General features: G+C 33.5%; 1 protein-coding gene across 4 annotated transcripts in view; it reads right to left on the bottom strand.

Annotated features, from left to right (window-relative positions):
- GULP1 (GULP PTB domain containing engulfment adaptor 1) overlaps positions 1-12296 on the bottom strand; it is a 313204-nt gene that overhangs the window by 5387 nt on the left and 295521 nt on the right. For all 4 annotated transcript variants that reach the window (XM_070475889.1, XM_070475888.1, XM_070475891.1 and 1 more), the window contains 2 exons: positions 12068-12206; positions 4504-4598 (listed from right to left, as the gene is read on the bottom strand). In XM_070475889.1, coding sequence (XP_070331990.1) covers positions 4504-4598; positions 12068-12206 — 234 coding nt within the window. The remainder of the gene's footprint in view (positions 1-4503; positions 4599-12067; positions 12207-12296) is intronic.

Genomic DNA, 12296 nt, shown 5'->3' on the forward strand with positions numbered 1-12296 from the left:
CCCATGAACTGTAGCCTACCAGGCTCCTCCATCCATGGAAGTTTCCAGGCAACAGTACTTGGAGTGGGTTGCCATTTCCTTCTCCAGGGGATCTTCCCGACCTAGGGATTGAACCCAGGTCTCCCAAATTGCAGGCAGACACTTTACCGTCTGAGCTACCAGGGAAAAGCAGAATAGTAATCAAAGTAAGACAGGAGTTGATCATTATTTCAAGAGCAGCAAAAAATATTTGTATATTAATTACAAGAATATCTCCAAGTTTTTATAAGGATCCTTTTGGATTCCTTTTAGATTAACTTAATTATCTCTTTTGATTTTGACACATGGTCATATGGTTTCTTGGTTTTCTTTCCTCCTAAAAAAATTTCCCACACATTTTCTGACCCTTCCTCTCTAGGTCTCATTTAGTAAGTCATGATTTAACAAATGCTCAGTCCTTCTAAAGTTCCATATCCTCTTGAATTTTAAACCTCTGAGTGAAAATAACGCTTATTTAACTTATGTAGGGTTGGAATGGAGATGATAATTAATATCACACAAAATAATGATTTTATTATTAATGTATAATTAATAATATAAGTTATATAAAATATTTTCCCCAATTGTATTTTCTTACTTTGAAATAGAAAAGTATATCAAGGAAGGAAAAAAAAACACTCATATGTAACAATTAATATGTTGAAGTATGTCCTTTGAATCTCCCTTTTTTCTACCTATAAATTTAAACAATAATTTAATAATATAACTATATATTATATATAACATTTATTTGATGTATTACATACATTATATATAAATTTCTGTATTCTATTTTTTTAATCTTAGCAGAACAAATTTCTCTGAGTCCATGTAAAACTAATTTGATGATTTTATGATGTTTCATTAATTTTAATATGATTCATTTCCTGTATTTTATAATTTTAAATAATGCTGACTAGATGTTTCTATGCATAGAGATTTTCCATATTCATAGTTATTTTCTCTTCAGGATAGATTGCATTAAAGTTTTTGATACCACATAGAAATACAAGTATTAGCAACAAATTACTGCCCAAGGGATGCTATGAATGGATCTTGACCCAGCAATGATTTAGAGTGCTTGTTTCATTACACTTCATTTGCACTCATATTAGTAAAAAATAAAATGCTTAATTTGCTGAACTAAAATAGCATTTATAGCTGTTAATTTGTATGTTTATTTGATTAGATTTAACATGTCTACAAGTACGTAGCCATTTATGGTCCTTTGTGATCAACTGCCTTTTTATCTGTTGATTATTTAGTTTCCTTATCATTTGTCTACTTATTTTAGTTATATATACACAATATGGTTATATTTCTTTAAAACAAAATTAAAAGAAGCATAGAAGTTTTTCTCCAGGAGACTGCATGTATATATTTTCCTTATAAAATTTTCTTTATAATTCAAAAGTCTGATAAGTATGTAATTGTATTTCAAATATTTTAAACTACCCAAGGTTTCTAAAATTAATCTGAATATTTGTTGTATATTTCAGCTATACACTGATCTTCCAAATTATTAACCAGTTGAATTAACATCACTTGCAAAATTCATTTATCTTTCATTGACTTACCATGATTCTTTTTTAACATGTTAAATTATTATAATGAATAAGGTAAACTTCTGGGATATCAATAATATTACACTAATTTGTCTGCCAGTGACATGTAATGAGAAGTGTAAATTTCGTCAAATCGGATACCCACATAATTGATTTCAAATAAATATCTAATTTTCTAACAATTTATAAAAAATATGGCTTAATAGTTCTGCTTAAATTCTTACATTCATGAGATGTTTCTTCAATTTCCTCTATAAATAAAAGAGTAAAATCCAAAATTTCAGTAAGCTTAATTCAATATAATTTATATGCGTGCAAGCTAAGTCGTTTCAGTTGTGCTGACTCTTTGCGACGCTATGGACTGTAGACTGCTAGGCTCCTCTGTCCATGGGATTCTCCAGGTAAGAATACCACAGAGGTGCCAGGCCCTTCTCTGGGGGACCTTCCCAACTCAGGGATCGAACCTGAATTTCAGTCCATTATGTCTCCTGGCATTGTAGGAGGACTGTTTACCATTAGCGCCTATACTGTATTAAGTTTTTACATTATATGCAAAGATAAAAATAGTAACTAAATGTGTGCATTCAATTAATCAGGCTAACAAGATTAATAATGAAAGCTGTCATGGATTTTAGATAAATATTATTTTACTTTAGTTAAATTAAAATTGCAAATAAATCATGGATTAAAAGAAACAGACAATGAGATGGACGATGCAATAGTGCCTAATTCACTGAAAAAAAAACAACTTCAAAATATGAGTATAAACCTCTTTAAACACAACTAATAATCAGACATATCCATATGAACTGCTATTTGAGCATTTATTAAATAAAGCATGCAAATATTAAGGTTTAACTTCAAGAAGCCATAACTTGTTTAAAATATGAAAATGATATACCAACCATCTCTGGCGCTACCAACCATGAAAGCAGAAAAGAATGAAAAAGACATTAAGAAATAACAAAAACAAAAGCAAAAATACCACAGTGTAACATTATCTAACACATGTTAAATCATTCCAATACAATGTTTCTCAAACTAGGTTTCTACAAAAATCTGGAGATACAGTTTTATTTTCAAAAATCTATAGAAAACATTTGTTGTGTGGAAATCTAAAAAAACCATTAGTAGTAATTCCTTGTGGTTCTTACAACCTTTCAGAACAAATACTACCATATCAGTGTCCATGTTTTTGTCTGTTCCTACAAAAACATTAGCGCTGAGGTAGAATAAGCATAATTGATAAAATCAATGAAAAGGTAAACAAATTATTTTCATATGAAATAAACAAAGCGTTATCACGAAATAATCATGTACTATTTGCATGAAGTCTCTTAGTATTTGAATAGAATAGATGTGCAGAAACTGTGTCATCAAATAAGATACATGCTGATATCAACAGAAGTTTGATGTCAGTGGTTTTAGCTTCAGCTGAGTAAAATAACCCATGTGATTATAATAAAGTTTGTAATTAGAATTTTATTAGGTGCTATAATTTTGCTTTTAATTGATAAGTTTTGAATTAACAGTTATATAAGATCTGTAAGGATAAAATGCTTTTTAACTTTTTGTAAGTATTTATGAAATGTTATAATAAAAGTTTAAGTGAGTATTAAGGATTTAAAATAACTTTTATGCAAAAGGGAATTATAAATCATTCAACTTGAGAAATTTTTCTTTTAACATATTCTTAAAAAATCTCAAGATATGTTAAACAATCCAACTTTTAAGATAGAGAGGTATTATTACATCTGGAATAATAAGGAAAAGCACATAATACTTAAAAAACTGCTTCATACCTTCAGTCCAAAATCAGTGAAAGGATATTTATGATCTTTCTAAGAAGTAGTGTTTTATCAGTGTTAGAAGATCATAATCCACCCCTTAATTTTTTTTCCAGGAAATAAAGCATAGAAGAGTGAGTATATTGTCCAGGCTGAATAAGTAAAGTCATCACATATTTTCAGTCAGCTTCATATAAGCTGGTTGATATAATGAGCTGATCTCTGACTGCATTCTACCACATATATATTGTCTTTTTGGTAAAAAATAGGATATAAAAACATCACCAAGATATAAAAGGAAATATAAAGAGAAGACCTTATTATAGTGCTTATAATGCTAATTATTAATCATGGCCCACTACACAAAATATCTTCAAACTTTCAAAACGATTCAGAATTGAAAAATAAAAGGGAGAGAAAGAAATGAAAATGCAACTGTACTACATTCCTTAAGAAGTGGTCATTTGGTGTCTGCTGCTTCAATAGGAGCCCAGAAGAGCCCACAATGCTTCCTTCTGTTTTTACATCCCCCCCCCTTCTTTGGAATTCTTGGTTTTAGCTATCAGCTTTAATCTTTTTAAATTAATTGTGGTACATGGTTTATAACATTATATAAATTTCATGTGTGCAACATTATATTTCAACTTCTGTATACACTACAGTGTGGTCAAGTTTAGTTTCCATCCATAACCATACAGATGACCTCTTTTACAATGATTCCTTTAAAAGACTGATTTCACTCTTACAAAGCTTTTCCTTCATTCACCCATTCACAATTTTGAAATTCATAATTGTTTTAAAAGACTGAGATCAAATCTTATAAATCTAATGCAATGACCTTTTAATTTTTGGATTTTGAATAATGAACTCATGAAGAATTCATGCAATTTTGTATCAAAAAGATGCACCACCTTACTGCCACTGTAAATTGCACCGTTAAGAACAAAACACAACAAAAACCTTATCTTTAGCATCTGAGTATTTTTAGACCTAAATGTATATTGTTATTTTAAAGCAATTATTTTCAGCAAGTTGATAATATATACTATAGTTGATAACATTATCTAGGAATCACAGAAAAAAACAAAACAAAACAAAAAAAAAACTATGGGCCAATCTGTTAAAATAGTCACCTGCATCTCATCTAATTTTGATTGAATGTCTGGTGGGAAATCCCCTGCTCCACAGTTAAATGGGTCAAAAGGTTCTGCTCCAAACAGGTCCCGTTCTAAAAGGAAGAAAATAATATAGTAAATGAAATGATAAGGACTGAGTTCAGGTGAGTTAAGTTCAGTCATGCCCAGCTCTTTGTGACCCCGTGGACTGCAGCCTGCCAGGCTCCTCTGTCCATGGAGTTCTCCAGGCAAGAATACTGGACTGGGTTGCATCGCCCTCGTCCATGGTATCTTCCCAGCACAGGGATCAAACCCAGGTCTCCCCTGTTGCAGGCAGATTCTTTATCAGCTGAGACACCAGGGAAGCCCTAAATTTGGAAGCAAGATTAAAGAAAAACCTGCATATGCAAATGAGCCTCTATCCACAATAGTTAAAGACCAAAAGGAAGCAAAGATCCATTTTTATGATGATTTAAAAACTATTTGGTGAAATAAACTCAAAATGGATTAAAGATCTAAATGTAAGACCAGAAACTATAAAACTCCTAGAGGAGAACATAGGCAAAACCCTCTCCGACATAAATCATAGCAGGATCCTCTATGACCCACATCCCAGAATTTTAGAAACAAAAGCAAAAATAAACAAATGGGACCTAATGAAACTTAAAAGCTTTTGCACAACAAAGGAAACTATAAGCAAGGTGAAAAGATAGCCCTCAGATTGGGAGAAAATAATAGCAAATGAAGCAACAGACAAAGGATTAATCTCAAAAAATATACAAGCAACTCCTCCAGCTCAACTCCAGAAAAATAAATGACCCAATCAAAAAATGGGCCAAAGAACTAAACAGACATTTCTCCAAGGAAGACATACAGATGGCAAAAAAACACATGAAAAGATGCTCAATATCACTCACTATCAGAGAAATTAAAATCAAAACCACAATGAGGTACCATTACACGCCAGTCAGGATGGCTGCTATCCAAAAGTCTACAAGCAATAAATGCTGGAGAGGGTGTGGAGAAAAGGGAACCCTCTTACACTGTTGGTGGGAATGCAAATTAGAACTGCCACTATGGAAAACAGTGTGGAGATTTCTTAAAAAGCTGGAAATAGAACTGCTATATGACCCAGCAATACCACTTCTAGGCATACACACCGAGGAAACCAGATCTGAAAGAGACCCCAGCACCCCAGTGTTCATCGCAGCACCGTTTATAATAGCCAGGACATGGAAGCAACCTAGATGCCCATCAGCACTCGAATGGATGAGGAAGCTGTGGTACATATGCACCATGGAATATTACTCAGCCATAAAAAGAATTCATTTGAATCAGTTCTAATGAGATGGATGAAACTGGAGCCCATTATACAGAGCGAAGTAAGCCAGAAAGATAAAGACCATTACAGTATACTAACACATATATATGGAATTTAGAAAGATGATAACGATAACCCTATATGCAAAACAGAGAAAGAGACTCAGATGTATAGAACAGACTTGTGGACTCTGTGGGAGAAGGCGAGGGTGGGATGTTTCAAGAGAACAGCATCGAAACATGTATATTATCTAGGGTGAAACAGATCACCAGCCCAGGTTGGGTGCATGAGACAAGTGCTCGGGCCTGGTTCACTGGGAAGACCCAGAGGGATGGGGTGGAGAGGGAGGTGGGAGGGGGGACCGGGATGGGGAATACATGTAAATCCATGGCTAATTCATTTCAATGTATGAGAAAAACCATTGCAATGCTGTAAAGTAATTAGCCTCCAACTAATAAAAATAAATGAAAAAAAAAATAAAAAAATTAAAAAATAAAAAAAATAAAAAATAAAAAAAATAAAAACTATTTGGTGGCAAAGGACTATTTTATGCCTTTAAGTAAGAAATAGCAAAATCACCAAATGTTTGATAATTAGTATATTTCAATATCTACATTTTGCCAAGGCAATTTATTTTCTTTTACATTTTTATTCATTTTTGAAGCAATTTAAAGCTACTGAAATTAATGTATTGTTCACTGAAACTTCCTTATTCCATTTATTGATGACCCTGCAACACAGCAGTGACACAATATGTGGGACCTGGTAGATTATTAAGTAGCTTAACTCATAATTCATGCACTTTAATCTCACCCTTTAGCCAGAAAAAAAAGTAAGGAACAATACCTTGTGTAGCATGAAATCATATCACCTTCCTAGGTAACCACAATGAGACAATTTCTCTAAAAATGTCTCCTATCCCCCATACAATTTTTTTTTTTTTTTAAATTGCAGTAATGGGGACTTTCTGGCTGTCCAGTGGTTAAGGCTCTGTGTTTCCAATGAAGGGGGAATGAGTTCAATTCCTGGTAGAGAAACTAAGACCCCACATGCCACATGGCCAAAAAAAACAAAATAAAACAAAACAGTAATAGAATATCAAAAAGATCACTGCGCATATATTTTAAAGGATACGTTGCAATGAATACTTCAAAATATACAGACAGGGACCTTTTATATATTCTATGGCTTATTATATGACAAAATTTTTTAAAGAAATTTCTTTCCTCTGAATAAATTCTAAACCTGTCTTAAATGACAAAAAATTAGACTGTCTATAGGCAATAACATTTATAATGTAGCAAGATTTTCAATTTTCAGTTTAGTTGCTCAGTTGTGTCTGACTTTTTGTGACCCCACTGACTCCTGTCCATCACCAACTCCTGGAGCTTGCTCAAACTCAGGTCCATACAGTCAGTGACGCCATCCAACCATCTCATTCTCTGTCATCCCCTTTTCCTCCTGCCTTCAGTCGTTTCCAGCATCAGGGTTTTTTCTAAAGAATCACTTCTCATCAGGTGTCCAAAGTACTGGAGCTTCAGCTTTAGCATCAGTCCTTCCAGTGAATATTCAGGACTGATTTCCTTCAGGATTGACTGGTTGGATCTCCTTGCAGTCCAAGGGACTCTCAAGAGTCTTCAACACCACAGTCCAAAGGCATCAATTCTTTGGCACTCAGCTCTCTTTATGGTCCAACTGTCACATCCATACATGACTACTGGAAAAATCACAGCTTTGACTATACAGACCTTTGTTGGTAAAATAATGTCTCTGCTTTTTAATATGCTGTCTAGGTTTCTCATAGCTTTTCTTCCATGGAGCAAGCAGCTTTTAATTTCGTGGCTACAGTCACCATCTGCATTGATTTTGGAACCCAAGAAAAGAAAGTCTGTCACTGTTTCCATTGTTTCCCTATCTATTTGCCATATGCCATGATCTTTGTTTTTTGAATGTTGAGTTTTAACTCAGCTCTCTCTTCTTTCACTTTTCCCAACAGGCTCTTTAGTTCCTCTTCACTTTCTGCCGTAAGGGTGGTGTTACCTGCATATCTGAGGTTATGGATATTTCTCCCAGCAATCTTGATTTCAATTTGTGCTTAATCCATTCCAGCATTTTTCATGCATATAAGTTAAATAAGCAAGATGACAATATACAGCCTTGACATACTACTTTCCCATTTTGGAACCAGTCTGTTGTTTCATGTCTGGTTCTAACTATTGCTTCTTGACCTGAATACAGATTTCTCAGGAGGCAGGTAAGGTGGTCTGTTATTCCCATTTATTTAAGAATTTTCCATAGTTTGTTGTGATCCACACAGTCAAAAGCTTTAGCATAGTCAGTAAAGCAGAAAAAGACATATTTCTGGAATTTTCTCACTTTTTCTATGATCCAATGGATGTTGGTAATTTGATCTCTGGTTCCTCTGCCTTTTCTAAATCCAGCTTGAACATCTGGAAGTTCACAGTTCACATATTAATTGAGCCTTGCTTGGAGAATTTTGAGCATTACTTTGTTAGCATGTGAGATGAGTGCTATTGTGTGCTAGTTTGAACATTTTTTGGCATTTTTCCTTCTTTGGGATTGGAATGAAAACTGACCCTTTCCAGTCCTGTGGCCACTGCTGAGTTTTCCAAATTTGCTGGTATGTTGAGTGCAGCACTTTTACAGCATCATCTTTTAGGATTTGAAATAGCTCAGCTGGAATTCCATCACCTCCACTAGCTTTGTTGGTAGTGATGCTTCCTAAGGCCCACTTGACTTCACACTCCAGGATGTGGCTCTAGGTGAGTGATCACACCATTATGGTTAGCTGGGTCATTAATATTTTTTTTGTGTAGTTCTTTTGTGTATTCTTGCCACCTCTTCTTAATATCTTCTGTTCCTGTTAGGTCCATACCGTTTCTGTCCTTTATTGAGCCCATTTTTGCAGGAAATGTTCCCTTTGGCATCTCTAATTTTCCTAAAGTCTTTCCCATTCTGTTATTTTCCTCTATTTCTTTGCACTGATCACTGAGGAAGGCTTTCTTATCTCTCCCTGCTATTCTTTGGAACTCTGCATTCAGATGGATATATCTTTCCTTTTCTCCTTTTTGTGGAGAGTTTCTACAAAATGTGGTCCACTGGAGAAGGGAAGGGAAACTTCTAAATGCTTAGAAGTTTCTGGTGCTGGTAAGTACTACATAAGTAAGGACATACAATTTACATCCAAATAAAGTCACTTTTAAGAATGAAAGGAATGTTATCAATAGTTTCATCAGGATGAAAGGTATAACCCAGGGCAGTTCCGAATGAGTGGGGATTTACTTTTACCTTAGGTTTAACAGATGGGTGTTATTATTTTTGTGGCTATTTATTTTCCTCAGTCTGATGTTTATTATATGCAATAAATCAGAACTTGGAGAAACTTTTCTTTGGAAGAGTATCTTGGATACAGATTAACAGGATACACATTAAGTGATGCTTTGCACATGGTAGAAAGAAATGAATTAATAAAGAGAAAGGTCTGTCAGGAGAGACAGAGATCCTCATTACACAGGTCTTCTAAAGTTGGGACTCAAAATCATCAGAGATTTCAGATGGGCTTAAGGGATTCTTTTAACATTTGTAAAGTACAATACAAATTTTGTATGAGTGAGCATGTTGTGCTTTTAGGTGAAAGAGGTTTAACTTTAAAGTTACTATATTCTTTGGGGTCCATAAACCCCACACAAGTTAAGAAACTACTAATTTAAATATCAAATATATTAATACCATGCAAATTAATAAACAGAGCTCTTTGGCATATTTTGGCCAACTCAGATCTATGGATCTAAAACCCATAAAAAATCATGTAAGTCCAATTTCCAATTTAAAAAGATCTAGTATGTAATTAATAACATGAAAATTATTTAATCTAATGCAAGAGCAAAAGGACAAAAATAGGTGATATTTCATTTGGTCATTCTTTCCTTTATCAACTAAACATTTATTGGACACAGTATGTTCCATACATTTTGCTAGGCAGTGGATTAAAGCAGTGAGGAAAGGACTTTCCAGTCAAGCGCCTTCCATCATATAATTTATAACCAATTAGGAAATATGATATGAAACAAATTAATTAAAACCTCATATGTATTCAAAGATCAAAAATATGCTCTGGAGAATTACTAGGGTTCTCAGGCAGTAAGGAGAAAAGCTAAAGATTCTGCTTTTATATATTTGAACATAAAGAAAAGTAAATGAATGAATACATTTAAGATTTCATTTAAAGAAAAAGTCATAATACTAAAACCCCACTGGATTAGAGTTTTAGACAATTTTACAATTAAAATTGAGTTGAACAATCTGTCCTTAAATTGTTAGTATAGATAGACAAAAAGACAATTGATAGATAGTTGATAAATGAAAGAAATGATACTGTAGTAATCAAAACTCCAAATCTATCTATCATCTATTATCTATCTAGTCTTTCTCTCTATTGATTTATTGTTGTATTTACTAAACTCTGACATCAGCATAGGTAGACATAAAAAATATAGCAGGATGTGATGCCAGTTTCTCATTAATAAGTTCCTTAAAACAATTTAACTATCTCTACCTAGATTTTCCAAAGATGTTTCAAACTCACAAATGTCTAAAAGAGAACTCCTTCACTTTCTCCCTCTCTGCCTCAATTTTTCTCATTAACAGCATTTGGTCTAAAATCCTGAACTGTAATTGATTTGAACTCTCACTCATTATCCTGATGGATAATAACTCTCAGTTACCATTCCTTCTAAATGTCTTAAAATCTATTCACTCTTCTCAATTTATATTCTGTTCGGTTTTAAGTTGTCCAATGTAGATACACAGCTAACTTATATTTCAAAATCTAGTGAGTATGTTAAACAAATGCCTATTGAATTAAATAAATGAATGAGTAAAAGAGTGACAAAATCAGAGAAGGTAAAAAACAGTGGTAAAGGAAGAGATCTGCCTGCAATGCCGGAGACCAGGGTTTAGTCCTCAGGTCGGGAAGATCCCCTGGAGAACGGATTGGCTACCCACTCCAGTATTCTTGCCTGGAGAATTCCATGGACAGAGGAGCATGGCAGGCTACAGTCCATGGGGTTTCAAAGAGTTGGACATGACTGAACAACTAACAGTTTCACCCCATCAACATTTTCACAAACAGAGATGTGGGACACTCACAAGGACAAGAAATACCCCATTTTGGCAAGATTTTCTATCATGACATGTATATTATGGATTACTTCCTTGAAGAAATATTTTGCATCAATACAAAATATATTCAGAGGACTTTAAATATGTTATATTTCAACTTACGTATTGAAATATTTTTGTACATTGACCTAATATTATTACTTTGCATTTAAAAATTAGCCCTCAGAAATTTACTGAATGCCTAAAATGTGCAATGTACTTTGTTAAGTTCCACAGGGGAGATAAACTATAGGCTCTGAAATACTTCACAGCCTTAAGTTAAAACTTCAGAGCTACATTGAAAATGTCTTAAATGTGAACCAGAGAGGAAGCAATAAAGCATAATACGTAAAACTCTTCTCTTCAGTGACCCTTTGGATTTGCTGACTGATCTCGACCACTGGAAACCATTCTTTCACTTTCTGTGACAGGGCACAGATCAGAATATAGTCAAGACATAGATGACTAGCATCTGCTAGATGCTTTCTAATTCAACAGAGAAAGACTTACATATAGAAAGATATATGGAAAGTAAATCAGAAAAGCAATGTATTTAGTATAGCTCTTTACATATCAAATAGAGAACACTAACATAGTTACAAAGAAATCATGAAATTCATAGGTTTATATATATGAAATTCATAGATTCATATGTTTCTTTAAGACCACCCACATACTCTATGATAAAAATTTAAACTGATCTCTCTATATATGTCAAAGATAATTAATTACCACTAGGGTTGTTTTTAATCATTTAAAACATACTAAAAATATAACCCCAAGCACAATAAAAACATAATTAAGTGCCTTGTATTATGATCTAACTCAGGTTATACCAAAATACCATTTTTCATGAAATAGTTTTAAATGCAAATAGTGATGCCTTTAGTAGTCTACTCTGAATTATAAAGTAAAATATATAATTAACTGAACTTGGTACATACATATAAACAAAAATTCTTCGGTTATTAAAATTTCTAGTGAGCTTGTTAAGATATATGATTTCACATAAAGAGTTAATTAAACATTTAAAATGTACACAAATGTAGCAAAGAATATTGGTTTGTTTAGAAAGCTTACTAATCTCGTTAGATCGGCTAGGTACTGGAGGCGGCTGCATGCCATTGTGAGTCGGTACTGAAGACTGGGGTGATACTGGAGAAAATGGAATCATATCAAAGATGTCAGTAGAGGGCAACTTAGGTGTCACGCCGCCTGCCTGCAATGAAGACAACATGAATTAGGGTAGTATTCCATGTGGACACATTATAATGAAGAATATTTCACATACATATAAAACACATGTGAA

Source organism: Odocoileus virginianus, chromosome 13 (assembly GCF_023699985.2).
Source record: "Odocoileus virginianus isolate 20LAN1187 ecotype Illinois chromosome 13, Ovbor_1.2, whole genome shotgun sequence".
NCBI lineage: Eukaryota > Metazoa > Chordata > Mammalia > Artiodactyla > Cervidae > Odocoileus > Odocoileus virginianus.